This window comes from Eleutherodactylus coqui, chromosome 12 (genome assembly GCF_035609145.1).
Source record: "Eleutherodactylus coqui strain aEleCoq1 chromosome 12, aEleCoq1.hap1, whole genome shotgun sequence".
In the NCBI taxonomy this organism is placed as follows: domain Eukaryota; kingdom Metazoa; phylum Chordata; class Amphibia; order Anura; family Eleutherodactylidae; genus Eleutherodactylus; species Eleutherodactylus coqui.
Genome location: NC_089848.1, coordinates 31,941,827 through 31,959,150, shown reverse-complemented (window position 1 = coordinate 31,959,150; position 17,324 = coordinate 31,941,827). Strand labels below are relative to the sequence as shown.

At 43.4% G+C, this 17,324-nt stretch overlaps 1 protein-coding gene across 1 annotated transcript in view; it reads left to right on the top strand.

Moving 5' to 3' along the window:
* DPY19L1 (dpy-19 like C-mannosyltransferase 1) overlaps positions 1-17,324 on the top strand; it is a 127,067-nt gene that overhangs the window by 27,740 nt on the left and 82,003 nt on the right. Inside the window, exons 2-6 of the mRNA XM_066584832.1 lie at positions 2,059-2,083; positions 2,878-2,965; positions 4,932-5,069; positions 8,049-8,169; positions 10,082-10,175. Of these exons, the coding sequence (XP_066440929.1) occupies positions 2,059-2,083; positions 2,878-2,965; positions 4,932-5,069; positions 8,049-8,169; positions 10,082-10,175 (466 nt within the window). The remainder of the gene's footprint in view (positions 1-2,058; positions 2,084-2,877; positions 2,966-4,931; positions 5,070-8,048; positions 8,170-10,081; positions 10,176-17,324) is intronic.

The following is a 17,324-nucleotide window of genomic DNA, read 5'->3' as shown; positions in this document are numbered from 1 at the left end:
TATGCAGGTATATGGAATGCTACTGTAAATATATAAAAACACATCCTCCTTATTGATATACACAGGGAATCAATTGTATCAAAGTGCCAACAAACAAATGTTCATGAATGTGTGTGTGAGTGCTTCACATGTATCGCCCCTGATCACATGACGGTGATGTCATCGCAGGTCCTAAAGCATATATAAAACAGAGCCTAACGGCAGGCATATTAGTCTTTTACTCTCCAGCTCAGTACTATGAAGCAATTCCAGCAACCTGATTGGTTCTGATTCACAATTCCAGCAACCTGATTGGTTGTTTGGGTTTTTTGATTCAACCTGATTGGTTGTTTGGGTTCACTGATTCAACCTCTTTGGTTGTTAGTACTGAGCTAGAGAGTAAAAGGCTAATATGCTAACAGCACAGCCGTGTGCTCACGCGACCTGTGGTGATGTCACGGTCACGTGATCAGTCACATGGTCTCTGAGCTCCGCCTCTGATCACTTGATGGTGACATCCTTGCAGGCCCTTATTAAAAACCTGCAGAGCCGGACAGCAGCTGTGAGCTGACAGGACCTGTGATGTCACCGTCATGTGATCAGTCACATGGCCTCTGAGCTCTGCCCCTGATCACATGATGGTGACATCATTGCAGGTACTAAACCAGCAGAGCCAGATGACATGGCAGTTAAGTCATCACAGGCCCTTCATCCTTGTACACTGAATGTGGCATTATGGGCGGACTACATCACCCACAAACCCATGTGGCTTCAGTTGCTATGGATACAGCAGTACTCAGTCTGGCAGTTTGTAGCTGGTTGTGAGACAGGAGTGTCCAATAAATGACACCTTACAAATGTCCACATACATAGTTGGCGGTTGATATAGACCAACAATCTTGGCGCATAGTCCTTCGCCACTATCGTCACATCTCCTGAACGTGATATCATGTCCTTTCAAGTGTTAATACCGCCAACACAAGTCCAGTCTTCAACTAATCGTCAACCGTTCTCGAGTGTTGAAACAAACCGTCGTGCAAACGTCACCACAAGAGGGTTCAACGCCGCTGTGAAGCCACTACAGCTGACCTGACACAGCGACAAACCACGATTTCACCTGAGCCACCAGCTGAGTCTGTAAATCTTGCGCAGCTCACATGGGAAAGCAACAAGCAAACATGTCTCCTCAGCGAGCTGCTGAAGTTTGTAAATCACATGCAGCTTATATGTGAAAGCTACAAGCGAACATGTCTCCTCAGTGAGCTGCTGAAGTTTGTAAATCACTGTTTGCAATGTTCAAGAAAATTGTAAATAATGCCAATAGCCTACTATTTGCACTGAAATACTTGTGCCAACTCCAATTCCTTACAGTGTATATTAGTACGTGGCGCATCGCGCCACCAGGAACTGGTTGTATCCCTCTGGAATGTTCACAGGTTTAAATGTTGCCGTATCGGTGTTGCTATTTTGTACATTTCCTGATGTTTTCTTGTTCATAGCTGTTTGCACTGCTCAGCAAAATTACAAATAATGGCAATAGCTTACTATTTGCACGGACATATTTTGACCAATCCTTTTCACTATTTATTACATTAGTAAGTGGTAACACTGGGACTATTGATAATATTAATAACTAGTAACTAAAAGCTCAGGACCATGTGGGAAACCACTTTCAACACGTGTCTCCACACTGTGCAGTCTGCAAGGTTCCCCCGTCTTGGCGCAGGGTGGAGGAGCCATCTAGAACTGCTGTTGGCTTCACAATTAGAGCCTCCCCTGTTCTCACCCAGGCTTCTACAGGAATTGTCTATAAGAACAACACTTGGGTCTGTTTGGAGGCGGGATTCCTTTATTCACTGAGACAGGAAGTGATGTCATTTGAGAGATTCAGGGAGGAGGACATCATTTAGGACTGTTCCCTGGAAGAGGCCAACCATTGTGTTACATAGAAAACATTGTTTTTTGCATTCAACTTGGCTGTTAAATTATTTTGATTTTTCAATGACTTGTATCTGCTTCATTATGGAAGATTATAGATTGATTTGTAGAAAACCTAATATATGTCTTCTTCCTTTTCAGCTGCTTTTGTTGGTGTTTTGCACTGGTAAGTGATATTTTTTTCCCCCATTTAGAAGGGAATGATAGATCCCATGTGTGACCATCGCTTCATTCAAACTCTTCCAAAGTAGGAGACTAGGAACTCCTGTTCTGCTGATGGTGGGGGCCCTAGCAATCATACACTTGTCACCTATCTTGTGGGTAGGTGATCGTTTTTGTTGTACGTTTAGCCCCTTTTAAACAAGGACTTTTAAACCTGATGGCCATCAATACCTGATTACGGGGCTCTGAGTCTCTGCATCTTTGCTGCATCCCTATTCAGTTTTTACATTGGCTTGCAATCTAATTAGTTCTTAGAGCACAAAACTTTCCGTAATGACTGTTCCAAGTATGCATCTCCAGCTGATGGGCCGCATCGGCGTGCAGACAGGCCGATCCCCACCAATCAGATATTGAGGATCAGCCATCAACTGTTAAGAGCCTAAATACCACTTTTAATTACCTGCTTTTATTATTATAGTTTCGTCAGTGAATAGATGAAGCGGGTGATAAAGACTTTATATACTGTATCAATCTTTATAACCCCCAGCGTGTCCCCCGAGGTCTTGTTCTCTCTGGCCGGGCTCCTCTAGCATCATGACGTCCTTACCATTTTTCAGGGGAAAAACTGAATTTTATTTGATACTTTTGGGTCCGCTTTTACTGATTTATCGTAGAATTAAAACACTGAATATAGCAGAATTGGCAAAACAGACATTTAGCTTTCTTGTTTATAAAAAAAAAGTTGAAAATGGTGAATTTATTACTTAAGGTTAATTTCCTTTCCTTATTTCCTCCCAGGGGTTACATATCAACGCTTTTTGAAAATGACCGTCATTTTTCTCACCTTTCTACTTTAGAGCGAGAAATGGCCTTCCGCACTGAAATGGTTAGTTCTCAGCATCTGGAATAAATGTCTGTTTGGCAATGATGATTTTTTGGTAGATTGTTTTGTTTAATGTTTGTAGACGTTTATGATTGAAATGATACGGCTCTACGATTCCATAATGTACAATTATCCCACATTAGTTCAAAAATATTTCTCATTCCTGTCATTGCGAGACACAAATCAAGACCATGGGAATAGCTGCTGCCGCCAGGAGGCGGGCACGAGGTCCTACCAGAAATACCCCTCCTGAAAACATGGAGTTAAACTAATTTTTAGCTTAGGCCCATCTCGCACTGGCACAATGGGGCCTCGCCAACCTGCATGGTGGGGCAGGGTGCATACATTTTGCATGCTCAGAAGCCTCTCGGTGGCAGCGATCTGCAGATGGCAGTACACCAACCGCATGCGCCATCCTTTTTTTTTTTTTTTTTTTTTTTCCTCTCCCCTAGAGACTGTTTTTTAAAGTCTCAAGGTCATCGTCTGTTTCTCAATGTCATGGACCAGAGAATTGGATTTTTGTTCCCCATAAGCTCCCTTTCATGGTTGGATACTGCACCCACCCCATTTGTTCCTTCAGCAGCTATGACTGTTCTTTCCAAGAGGAGGTTTTTTTCCTCCGGGGGTCACATAGTTTAGTTGTACTCTGTATTAGTTATAATATGTCTGACATTTATAGATTTTCTTCTGCTTTTCTTGATGATTATCTACAAAACTGTTTTCTGGCCGTGTCTGCAGGGGAGTTTATAGCTTATAGGAGGAGCTAACCCGCTTTTGGTTAGTGTCCGCCCAGTGGCGGCAGCTATATTAAAGTATACCCAAGTCTAGGTATAATCCTCATCTGTGTCCCCCAAGAAATGTGACAAGAGGAGGATTTTACTGTATCAAAAATCCAATTATTCAGCACATTAAAGGGGTTTTACAGAAAAAATCCTGTTGATGACCAATCCATAGCTAACTGCAGGCACAGCTCTCACTGAAATCCATGGGAGCCCGACCTGCAGTTACAAGTGCCAGCCACTACACAGCGTCCGGAGCTGCTTCTGCTACGACCCCATGTAATTGTGCGCCTGCTGACAGGGCCACAATCAGCTGATCGGTCGGGCCCTGAGTGACGGCGAATAGATCATCAATAGTATTTTCCCCGGTAAACCGCTTTAATAACTTTTGCTGGTTACAATTTTTCTAAAACTAACAGATATATAATTTTATTCTATTTCATTTATGTGCCACACTGCCGTCTTCTAGGGTTTTAATTCCAGGGTAAGAAATGGCGAAAACATAAAGTTTTTCCCAAGAACAACATCAATGTAAAGGATAGTCTTAGGGCCACATACCACAAAGCAAAAAAAAAAAATGCTATCTAAGGCTTATTCATGCAAGCATATATCTGCCAGGTTTTCATGCCCGGCCGATATACGTTGCCCCTCTGATGCATTGGTTATAATGCATCAGTGCACAGCGGCGTATATATGCAGCGTAAAAGCGCACAGCTGGGCGCTTTTATGCTGCTGGCGGAGGCTGCATAGACTCCTATGGGAGCCAATGACAGCTGCCGGAGAAGGGAGGTAGGAGGGAGTTTAGCAGCGTCACTGCTACATTTGCTCCCCCTTCTCTTCTCTCTGCCGCCTCCCATTGCAAACAGCAGCAAGGGGCGGAGAGGGCGGGGGGACTTGGCACACTAGCTCCCGCCCCATCCTGCCTCCTTCCCTTGCAGAGAGTCGGGGAGGGAAGGGGGAGATGGCTCAGCAGAGCTAAATTGTCTTCCCTCGCCAGACGGCATATATGCCGAGCCCTGCATCACATGGTGGCGTATATCGGCTGACCGTGAAAACACCGGCTGATATACGCTCATGTGAATGAGCCCTAAGAGTAAAGGAACCACAAATAGAGCTTATTAGGAAGTTAAATCAAATTTTGTAATTCATAAAGTATTGCTTCTTATGTTAAGTTTATTTTTTTCTTCCAGGGTCTTTACTATTCATACTTCAAGTCCATCACTGAAGCTCCATCCTATTTTTCTGGGTTGCTGTTGATCATGAATGATAATGTTACAGAGTATCCTAGTGTGATAAATACTTTGAAAAGATTTAATCTCTACCCCGAGGTAAACTTCGCCTGCTTCCCGTATCTATTGCTGTTATCTCTGGCCTGCTATATGGTTATCTCTGCTATTTCCATTGATGCAGTAACTCACAGTTGAGCTTTGATGGTTTTCCTTCTCTGTAAGTAATAATGAAAGTCCTCATCTGACTCTGCTAAGCCTATTGACTTATGAACTGAAGGTGGATGTCCACCAGCTGAGTGGGGAGCAGAGAGGTCTGTATCTTATTTTATACCATGGTAGGCCATCTCACTGGGTCCTTCATAACTTGGACAAACCCCTTTAATTGTATCCATTTCCCTTTTAGCACATACCAGCTAGGGTATACATGTATATGTCCTTGTCCTTCCCTTAGGATGAGTTCACATGTTGCGGATTTGTTGCAGAATATGCCCAGAAATCTCCTAACAAAGTACCTCAGTGGGTTAGCGAATGGGGTTTTCACATTCTAATCAAAAAGTATGAAGCAGATTCTAGGCAAGCTGTGGATTTCCAATGGAAAGATTGAACAAAACTTCTGCAGCGCCACCTATTGGAAGGCAGCTTTCTTGCAAGTCAATTTCAGACTTTTTAAACAAGCCTTCTAACAATCACTGGGAATTATGAGCAAAAACAGGATAACCATACACAGACAGCTGTTTCAGGGTATTTGCCCCTCATTAGTGTGCAGCAGGTTTCTGGCTTAGCTAGTGAAAAGCCTATAGACTGGGTCAGGAAGGGTATCCTCTCTCCTTAAGGAGGAGACTTATAAAGCCACTCCTCTGGGAAATATGCAAATCGAGGATTAAACCATACCTCTGCAGCAATGCTGCCTCCCAATAGGTGGATTTCTAAGTCACCAGCATGCCATGTTGCAGAAATACCGGAGATCTCATACAATCTGTAGATATATCCACCACAAATTGTGCGTGTTATACGTGGTGCATGTTTTCATTCCAGATAAACCGTCTAGTTTTCACGTTGTGTGTGTGGACCTACCGTGCTGCTAATGCCCATATAGTGGGAATTGAACCGTACAACTCCTCCAACCCAAACCAGCTGACTCCTACAGTGAAGTGGCAGCTGCACCCTTTGTGGCTGGGCAGTACATCAAATGAATTTGATTAATTCATCCTTTAGGAGCCCCAAAGGTTCTATAGTGAATTTTCACATGTAAGATATAGCACAGTCCAGTGTGTGTTGTAGTGAAGAAGTAACCTTAGAGCATCCCCATGGCTGGCTCCGCCCTCAGGGCATTAGAACGCTGCCTCTGTCACTATAGGTCAATTCTGTTGAGTAAACTGGAAAATCCACACCAAAATCCAAGTGAAATTCTGCGTCAAAAGCTGCATTAAAATTTGAACTATTGGTACGGGTTTTGATGTGGATCTACAGCAGACTATAGCCCTTTAATTGAAAGGGTGGAATCTGCTGCAGATCTGCGTCAAAAATCAACCCAATCAGTGTGGATGTGAATTTGGGTGCGGATCCTCACCAAATTTTATTATGTGCGCATGTTATATTCGTTGTCCCATATGGGAAAAGGCAAAACAAATAAAAATGCCAGGTTTGCTATTTTTCATTCATCCGCTTCCCAAAAAGCTTAATAAGATCAAAAAGTGAAATCTACCCCAGAATGCCTCCACTAGAAACTACAAGTCATCCCACAAAAAAAGACCTCCCACAGCTCCATTGGCAAGAACATAAAAATGTAACGCATCTTGGAATGCAAAGATGTAAATAAACACTTAAAAAAACATTATTCTGGAAACAATAGTAAAACATGGGAAAAAAACGTTATTGCTATAATGGTAACGATCCACAGAGGTAACCTTTTAGTTATACTGGATGGGGACCAACGTAAAAACAAAGAAATGTTTACTAAAAAGTAAGTTAAACTCTGTCCACCCACTGGGCCCGGGCTAAAACAAAAAAAGGATCGCATACTCGCCCGTCCTGGAGCTCCAGTACGCAGCTGAATCCCACCGCAGGTATTACCGGTACCTCTGGTGAGTATGTACGTAACACTGCGGCCTCTGATTGGCTGCAGGGGGCACCTGACGTCACCCAGCTGTCTGCCCACAAATTGATGGCTTCTCTCATCTGCATACTAGGCGCTTCAGGACAGGCCAGGATGCGATCGTTTTTTATTTTAGGCCGGGCCCCAGCGTATGGATGGGGTTTTGTCGTAATGACAAAACCCCTTTTATTAAAAGTTAGGCAATACATTATAAGTATTCCAAAGTCGTGCGAATAAAACGTACGGCTCATCATGCGAAAAACGAGGCCTCATATGGCTACTTTTTTCAGTTTATGTAGCCCAAAAAGTTTGAGATAAAAATAAAGAATCGCCCATAAGTTTAAAAACTCAATTTTCCATTTTTGCCCAAATTGCCCAGCCTGGCGCTGGATAGACACGGCGTCCTTCTGTCTCCTGACGGCAGCTCAGTGTTTCTTGGAGGCCCACTGCTCATCCATTCATATACAATGTCTGATGATGTGGCTATTGAGTGTGAATCCCCCTCCGATCCCGCCTGCACCCCTGTAGTCACCCTTCATGATTCGGGTGTAGTTTGCACTAGACGTCCTCCTTGACAATTGTTACCCTTAATCCATGTTAACGATTGCTTGCCAGCCTCGTCTGCAGTAAATCCCCACAACCGCTGTCAGCGCATCGGCGCACATGTTACCGCCGTATCTTCGTCTTATTTTCCTTTATAATTTGCTGAAAAAGTATTTTTGCAGCCTAAAAATAATAGTTAAAGAGAAAAAAAAATCAATCTTTTGAAATGTCACTTGAAAGGTTCTGTTCTGTGACTGCGCAGACAGACATGAATGCTTTGCCTCGTTCTACTTCTATATTCTGCTGCACTTGTTTTGATTACAAAACATGTCATTTGTTTCAAATTGGCAGAGGATACAAAAATTACCCTTTTTGGCAGGCGTGTCTGGACTGTTCTGAAGGTTTTCTCCACATGATTGCAAATCCCATTCTTCACGCAGGTGATCCTAGCCGGCTTGTTCCGCATCTATACGGCTACCATGAGGGCTGTTGGCATCGAGACCAAGATATGCTGGACAGTAAATCGGGGCAACGACCTGAGTCCTGTGGAGAGCTGTGAAGGTGCGTCATCCACAAGGACAATGCTAGATTAGATGGGAAGCGCTCCGGTCATGGAGGTGATAAATAAGGAGCTGCTTAGGAGATCGAGATGGAATTCAGTAAGATACCCTGCAGTATAAAGTCACATGAAAGTCTACACTAGTATATTTCCTGCCCTTGCAAGAATAAAGGGCAGATGCCCATGCAAAGTGATTGGCAGGTTCACCTGTTGGAGTATTGATACCAGGGAAACTGGGAAATACAGATTTCTTAAAGATGCACTCCGGTTTTCTCATTCATTATGTAACTAGCCCCCCCACCCCCGCCCCCCATATATGTCAGCTGGTATTACCTTGGTTAGTTATTTCTTTTGTATCTGAAACTTCTTGGAGTTCTCCTCAGATGGTTATGTGATCTCATTCTGACCAGCTAAGGGTTACTTGACTTTAGGTTCCTCTCAAGAAGTCAGTTTTTCAGTCGGCACGCTTCCTGTATAATGGACAATACCGTATGTTCTCTTTTAGATGGGGGCACCAAAACTCCTATCGCAGTTACTGGTATTGATTAGATACCCCTGTCACACAGCTATAATGAAGGAGATCACAGCTCATCCTTCTGGCCTGAATATAGAGTAGTAATAATCATACTATCCTCGCAGCAGTCAGAGATGGTACAAGCTCTAGCTCGTCTTGTTATGCTATGCTGATGCATCGTGGAATTGCCATACGCAAACATTGCATCACAATCTGCATTTAACATGAGGGGTTTCGCTGGATCTGTGGCTGCATCCACAAAGAGAGCTTCTCCAGACAATTAGAAATTGGCACGAAACTGCTATAACCGGGAAACGTATACATTTTGCATGTGAGGCAGGCGACAACTTCATTTAACGCCAAACATTTCAGCCTCACGATTCATTGTGATCCTCCGATCAGAAACTGCTTTCTTTTAAAAATGAGTTGTCCAGTGGGGCCAACCGCTCTACGGCCTCATTCAGACGAGCATGTGTTTTTGTGCGCCTATGTGAAAGGCAAAGTTTGCGCATGAAACTTTGACCGGTCACAGCACTCAGCCAATCAGAGGCAGTGACTTCAGGAGGCGGAGATTTTTAAATCCCCGGCCAGAAGAAAATGCTTTAGAACCGTGCCGGGGAGAAGACGCGCTGGAGCCCCAACAGCGCTACTAGGTGATGTATAATTTTTTTCCCAGCAGCTAGAGATTATTTATAGGGAAGGGCTTATATTTCAAACCCTTCCCCAAAAATCCCTGTGAAGGGTTCCCTTCATACCATTGCTTTCAATGGGGCGACAGCAGCGCCAGCCCCATTGAAAGCAATGGAATAGCATTGCGGTCCTCTGCCACAGCTGTGGCAGGGGATTCTTTCATCCCTGCTGCAGTCCCCTCATCACTGAACACTGCTGTCAAAGTGTTCAGTGATGAGGGGAATCCCCTTGAGGATTAACGGAACCCTCAGGAAGTCCTCTCATCCCCGTTGGAACTAAGGGGTTAACAGCAGGACATAAAAGAGGCTTCTGGCCAGAAGCCCCTTTTTAAATGCCCCGCTGTAAGCAGTGTGGAAGCTTTTGGCAGCGCAGGAGTTTCCAGTAACTCCTGCTCCCATAGGAGTCAATGGAAGCTTCTGAAAACCGCGCAGCTATGTCTTATTTTTTTTAGGTGTGCGCTGTTTTGCGCTTCAGATTCAGCACATATTAACGCTTCTATAGGAACCCATTGGTTCTATTAGAAGCGTGCATTCTGCACACGCAGACCACACGGTCGTCTGAATGAAGCCTCAGAGGCGGTACGTTACGCTGTACCGGACGCGGTATTATTTTATGTTGCTTTTAGTTGGATTTTTCTCCTTTTGTGATTTCTGCAGGTTTACACGAATGTCTTCCTAACCGATTTGTGTGTTTTCTGCCTTATTCCCCAGGCCTCGGGGACCCCGCCTACTTCTATGTCACGCTGATCTTCATCCTGAATGGAGTGATGATGTCCTTATTCTACATCTACGGAACATATTTAAGGTGGGGATTTCAAGGCTTCAGTGAAGTTAACAGAAAGCACAAACTGTCTGATACTTCATTGTTAAAAGGGAAAAAAAAATCAGCATCTGCCAACCTCTGCCTGCAGTTACATCTCCTGCCAGCGGGGCGCGTCCCAGCGAGGCTATCACCTTAACCCCTTAAGGACATGACCTTTTTTGGCCATAAGGACGCAACAATAGTTTGGTTACTTTTATTTCTACTTTACAAAACCCATAATGTTTTTGTTTTCCTGCAGACGCGGCGGTAGGAGGGTTTAGTATTTGCGAGGCGCAGCGGGGTTTTAATTGGTGCCATTTTTTTTACCATTAACTACATTAATTTGTTTTGGAGGGCAGGGAGAAAAAACACATGAACTCTGTTTTTTTTTTTTTTTTTTTTTACAGCGTTAGGCCGCCTGCAGACGAGCGGAAATCCCGCCGCGGGATTTCCGCCGCTGAAGGTCTGCATAGGAGTGCATTACAATACGCACTCCTATGCAGACGGCCGCGGTTTGGCCGCGCGAAATCTCGCGCGGCAAACAAACCGCGGCAAGTTCTAATTTTGTGCGGAGCACGCACTCACCTGGCCGCCGGCTCCGGTCTGCGCATCGCCGGCTGCGCGGCAGCCGGCACATCAAAGAGCCGGGGCCGCCAGGCGCGGGTGAGTACGCGCTCGCCCCTGCAGGCTCTGGGGTCGGATCGCGCGGCGAGATTTCTCGCTGCCGGATCCGACCCGCTCGTCTGCAGGCGGCCATAATCATGAGGCATTTTGCCTTTTTTTTTCTTTTTCTTTTTTTCCTTAGTTTTTGCTGTGCAGGATAGCGTGTTCAATTTATTGTACCGGTTGTATCAGATAAGAGGATACCAAATGTGTTTTTTGGGTTTTTTTGTTCCCGCCCCCCCCCCCCACCTTTTTATTTATTTTTTTATACAAAGGGAAAAGTGCACAAAAAAGGTTGGTTTTCTTTTGTTTTCATTTTTGCTTTTCTGGTTGCAATGACAACTCATTGTTTATGTAGTGGCGTGCCGATGACCTCACAGAGGGAGTGGGCTCCCTCTGTGAACCCTTTACATGGTGTGATCTACATTGATCACAGTATGTATGGGGTCAACAGCGGGGTTCGGTGTTCTTACCGATACCTATTGTTGCAGCAGGAGGCCGCTGTCAGTCGTAGCCTGTTCCTGCTGTGGGATGGTGCGGACTTTCTTCTGAGTCTGTGCTCTCCACAGGACATACGTTTACGTCCTTTTGCGTTAACTTCCATCTTGCCAGGCCGTAAACTTGCGTCCTGTGGCATTACAGGAGTATTCCTATCTCAGACTTTTTATGGCCTAGTCACAGGATGTACCATAAAAGTCATATAAGTATGGAGATCCATAGTTGTCTCTATCTCTGGCCCCCAGCCCAGCCTTATAAGTGGTTATGGAAACAGCCGAGTGGGCTTGGCTATGCTGTTTACGCTGTGCTACACTGTTTTCATAACTGCCATTGACTCCCATAGACTGCATTTACTCTGTAGTCTCTGGCCACCTTGTATGGACGGTGTTCTCGTCATGGCGGAGATGGGGCCAGCTCTCCAAGGGCCTCGTACACCTGGCAGCGGCGGTCTGAGATGCTGGCCACAACCCCACTAACACTTCCCTTTGGCTATTAGTTGTGATGTGAATAAGCTCTGAATCCGATAATACTTATTGTTTAGCGGGATTGTATTTGCATGGAGCGACCTTTAAGGGTTGTCTACAGGCGCGTCGCCCTTCCTGCTGGCGTAGACAATCCCTTACGGCTCTATACCTTTATTCTGCCCGCCGGCTCCAGAGATAAGGAGGACCTGTTCTTTGGGGCGACTTGTAAAGGCAGATTTACCTTGGAGCACTCAAGTACACACAACGGCTTTCTGAAAATCCCCCGGCAATAATCGGTAATGTCCCGGTGAGAGGAGGGGAGCTTCGATCTGGGTAAATAAAGATCTATTTAGGATTTTTTTTTCAAGTTTGCAATAATGAGTGGATATTTTAACCCCTTAGTGAGCAGCTTGTTTCGCACCTCAATGTAAAAATGAAAAAAAAAAATGCCTGGTCATTATTACAGTCTAAGAACCGTAACATTTCATTGCTCGTAGACCTGATCTCGTGGAACAAGTTGTATCTTCCAGGCAGGGGTGTTAAACTCATGTTCACCGACTGCCATATCATTCAACGGGCTCTTTATAAGGGCTCATTCATCCGGGCGTATTTGTCCTCCGTATCACATGTGTAATATGGACAGCTTGATCCCCATTGATTTGCGTTGTTTTTTTTTACTCAAGTATTTTTAATTTTCCGCATGACTTAATGGGATTGCGTAAATCTGCAACGGCTACTAACGCTGCAGGCGTATTCACTGTATACTGATGAATGCAGGCGCGAGAAATCTCTGGGACCTTCTTACATTTTATGTGTACTTGAAAAAAACTGTGAATATGCGCGAAAAAAATGGAAGGAGGTCCAAATACGCCCCATTCCGGTCCATGAAAACGCTGCGTATTTCACGGACTGAAACGGCACACCCCTGTGTGAATGAGCCCTAAATGTAACGACTGATGGGTTCCTTCTTCTCTCCCACCTCTTTTGCACCGAGCTGCCTACCTTGGCTGGTGGCTTGGGTGCCGGGTAGGGGTTCAGAGTTGCCACCCCCTGTGAGTTGCTGAATGGAGGCGTGTGGCGGAGGATGCACTGGAATTCGGAATCCAAGATGGCACCCGCTACCTGTGCTGGTGCCGCCCCACCGCCTATCCCTGCCAAGTGTTGGCTGCGTTCTCCAGGAAAATAGTGAGCCGGTCCTTCTCTATCTCGGGCCAAATAAATTGTAGCAGGCCGGATTTTAACTTTTGAGGGGATGGAAGGAAAAAAAATTCTGCCATTGTTTTTCACGATTTTCTTTTATGGGTTTCACCATAGGGCGTAAATGAAATGGTTCTGTGTTGCCAGCTGTATAAGCGATAAGGCATGGCAGGGCAGTAGCTCTGCCATGCCTTATCACAGCGATCATCAGGGCAGTGTTGTAAGCCCCTCAGAGGGACACAAATTGTGTTTAAAAATAAAAAAAAAGTTTAAAAAAAGCCCTTTTGTTGTGCTTTTTCTCATATTAGCATAAAGTTTAAAAAAATTAAACCCCACATATTTAGTATTGTCGCGTCCGTAACGACGCGTACAATAAGCTGCACATGCTTTTGACTGTGCACGATTTTCCGCCAAAGGAGATATGTGAGGTATTGTTCTTGTTGGATGAGTTGTAGTCTGAATTATTATTTTGGGGCAACTGCTTTTTTTTTGACTTAGTTTTTTTTGTTGCAACCTTTTTATTGTTTACCGTGTGATAATAATATGTTAACTTTATTCTTTTGTATCAATGCGATTATGGAAATACCAAATTTATATATATTTTTTACATTTTTTATTGCTTAGAGCCGGGCAGTGTAGCCTAAAATAAAAACCTCAATTTTTTAAAAAATTTTTTTATTTTTTTCTTCCCAAAATTTAAGATTCAATTTTCATCTCGATGTTTTTGTTTATTTGCTGAACAAGCTAAAAGAATTCCCAAATTAATTTTCTCACATAAGGGGCCTGCATGCATGGAGATTGCTTAATGTACACTGATATGAATTGTCTAGCACCCTCAGATTAGACCGCCCTCAGAACACGGCAGCCCAGCCTCAGGCCCCTTCGTAACTAGGAGTTCTTTATTCCAGCAGTGATTGACGCCCTCGTGCCATCAGTGGATGTCAGGCAGTTAAACTGCCCATAGACGTCAGACTAAAAATTGGTAGAAACAGACTATTTCAACTAAAAGAATCATTCGTTGGGTGAATTTTCAGGACAATTGTTTTGTTTTGGCCAACTGATAATATACAATGTTAATCTGGAGAGAAGTTGTCCATGCCTCAAATTTTTGTCTTGGAGTCGGGGGGGAAATGACTTTAAGGTGTGTTTACACACAAAGATGATTGCTCAAAAGATGGCTTTTGAGCGATCATTTTGCATAAACTACTACTTGGTATTAATGCCTATTAGTACCAATTAGTAGCGTGTGAGTCGTCGGGAGCTGTAATCAAGAAACAGACCGCCCGCTGTTCTCTGAATAAATTCCTTTAGTTCTGCTGCGGGGGTGACAGCTGAGAACAGCTGATACAATTTAATCAGCAGTATTCAGCTCTCCCTGGGCAGAGCACAGCATGCGGTCCGTCTTATCAGCTGTTCTGCCGAAAGATGGATTACAGGCTGAACTGAAATTCATCGTTCGTCAGAAAAGTGAACAATGGGCACATTTACACGCAACGATTATCGCTTAAAAGATGGCTTTTGAGCGAATTTTAAACGATAATCGTTGTCTGAATGGGTCTTTTCATGAAAGATCTTTCGTTGATTACAATCTTGGTTTGAAAGAACATTCGCAGAAAGAGATTCTGTTCATCATTGAACATGTACGGCCAGTTTGAACAACTTTAGCAACCAATATGGACTAGAATGTACATGGCTGCATCTGTGAAACGCGTGTACCAGACGATTGTTAAACGATTGTTCAACCATCAGCCTGCTGCGGAGGCCGGCTCTACCGGATGATCATCTGTTCTTTTCTTCTCCACTGGTATTCTAGTTGCTTGTAGATACTAATCCTCCTGTCCTGATGAACATTATGGCACACGTGTATCCTTCCCTCTGCTGAGCTGCTATACTTCAGTATACTTTTTTTTTCTTTTTGATAAATAGTCATTCGCACAGCCAACTAGGATATTCCATACAGAGACATCCATTAAAAAATGTATATTCCATAGTATACATTTTTCTTCCCTTTACCCTCTTGGTGACACCATAGGAAGGGGATGGTTAAGGCACAATACTGTACATTTCCAGGGTCCTGCTTCAAATCGGGTTCAGTTGCAATGATGGAGGTAGTTGTTCTCACCAAACCCTACTGTTGACCGTTCGCATGGCATGGAGGAGGTTAAAAGAAGCAGGGCACCCCCTCTGTAACCTCATCGGCTCTCTAACATGATCTGCAATGAAATCTTAGATTGTGGTTACCGCAGTTTTGACTGCATTTTCAGCTGCGTTTTTTCAGTTCTGGCATTATCAGCTTGCTTGGCTGCCGTTTATAACTGTGGGGAAAACGCTGTCAGAAGCCCACAACGTACTGAAAACACAGTAAATGCCTTGGGGTCCTCTCACATGAATGCGGCAAAATATTAAAAGGTCGGGAAAAGACAGCTGACTGCGCTCACGGGCTTATAGATTTTATTTTTATAATAGAGCGACGCGTTTCGGCAGATATAAGCTGCCTTTATCAAGCTCAATGTTATTTTACAACGAAAACAGACATTTATAAACACACGTTTGTTCACAACAGCCGGCATTAATTGCCGGGATTAATTAGCTATGCAAGGAGCAGAGCCGCTCCACCCAGATAGACGTGATAGTACTATTACAAACTGTGGGTGATATCCATACATTTAAATAGAATGACTAAGACATGAAATATAATTTATCTTGTTTTTCTACCACTAACATTATTAGTTGCCGTTTTTTTTCTTATAACACGGCTCAACTCACTTATTTGTATACCACACTATATCGGGTGTTACAAGCATTTGGGATTGACACGGCTCAACGAATTAAAAACACGGGTTATAATGACCACCGCCTGAATATCAAAAAGAATTTGAGAAAACATAGCCTATCACGGCATTTTAATGATGTACACAATGGACATTTTTCCCAAATGCTTGTAACACCCCTTGAATGCATAGAGGAAAAATCAATTAGTACCCTGAGAAAGAAGGAAATGTATTGTATCCATCTATTGAATACATTAACCCCTTGTGGGTTAAACGAAGTTTTAGAGAAATTTTAGTGAAATATTAGTATCCTTTTTATAGTTCATATTGAGATAAATAAATATATATTAAGCCAATTCGATATATTCTATTTATATATATAAAAAATTTTCTATATAAAAATTTTTTTTATTAGAAATGAAATTTTTATATACTTAATAATCCAATATGGTTACCATCTTTTATATATTTTTTGATAATAACTATGTGATTTTGTTGTATTATATTGATATCTTGCAATCATATTTGTAGATATTGTTTAGGTATGGTTTTATTTTTTGTTTCAAATATAAAAGAGAAACTTTATTATAACACCACACCGATATAGTGTGGTATACATATAAGTGAGTTGAGCCGTGTCAATCCCAAATGCTTGTAACACCCGATATAGTGTGGTATACAAATAAGTGAGTTGAGCCGTGTTATAAGAAAAAAAACGGCAACTAATAATGTTAGTGGTAGAAAAACAAGATAAATTATATTTCATGTCTTAGTCATTCTATTTAAATGTATGGATATCACCCACAGTTTGTAATAGTACTATCACGTCTATCTGGGTGGAGCGGCTCTGCTCCTTGCATAGCTAATTAATCCCGGCAATTAATGCCGGCTGTTGTGAACAAACGTGTGTTTATAAATGTCTGTTTTCGTTGTAAAATAACATTGAGCTTGATAAAGGCAGCTTATATCTGCCGAAACGCGTCGCTCTATTATAAAAATAAAATCTATAAGCCCGTGAGCGCAGTCAGCTGTCTTTTCCCGACCTTTTAATACTTTCTCAAGCACCTTGCAAGGTGCTTTGTCCGGCTGAACACTGCTGCTCTCCGTTGTTCCACGGATCAGGGAGTTAAACAATCTATTCAAAGCCGTCCTGGACATCGGTGCCAGCAGGGTTTGTCTGCTAGACTCTCCCTGCTAGGCACCAGGTGAGTGCACAGATATCTATTTGCACTTATATTTTCTTCTGTTATTTTTGATTAACCTGGCGCACCCCTCACCTATATATTTTCTATGAATGCGGCAAAGAGATTTTACTTTTGCTTTCAGCTGCAGCTCCCTGCAGCCAACAGCGTGTTTTCACGCACCCCATCTCTGTCTGTCTAGCGCACATCATCACCCACCACAAAGATAGAACTGACGGCGCCCAAATTGTGGTGCTAGAAAGCTCTGTCCAGCGCCACAATGGGACGCATGTCTGCGAGTCTCCACTGATTTTAATGGGAGCGGTATACCGTGATTAACGCAGCATTCAGGACACCACGTTAATTCCGTGAAAAAGC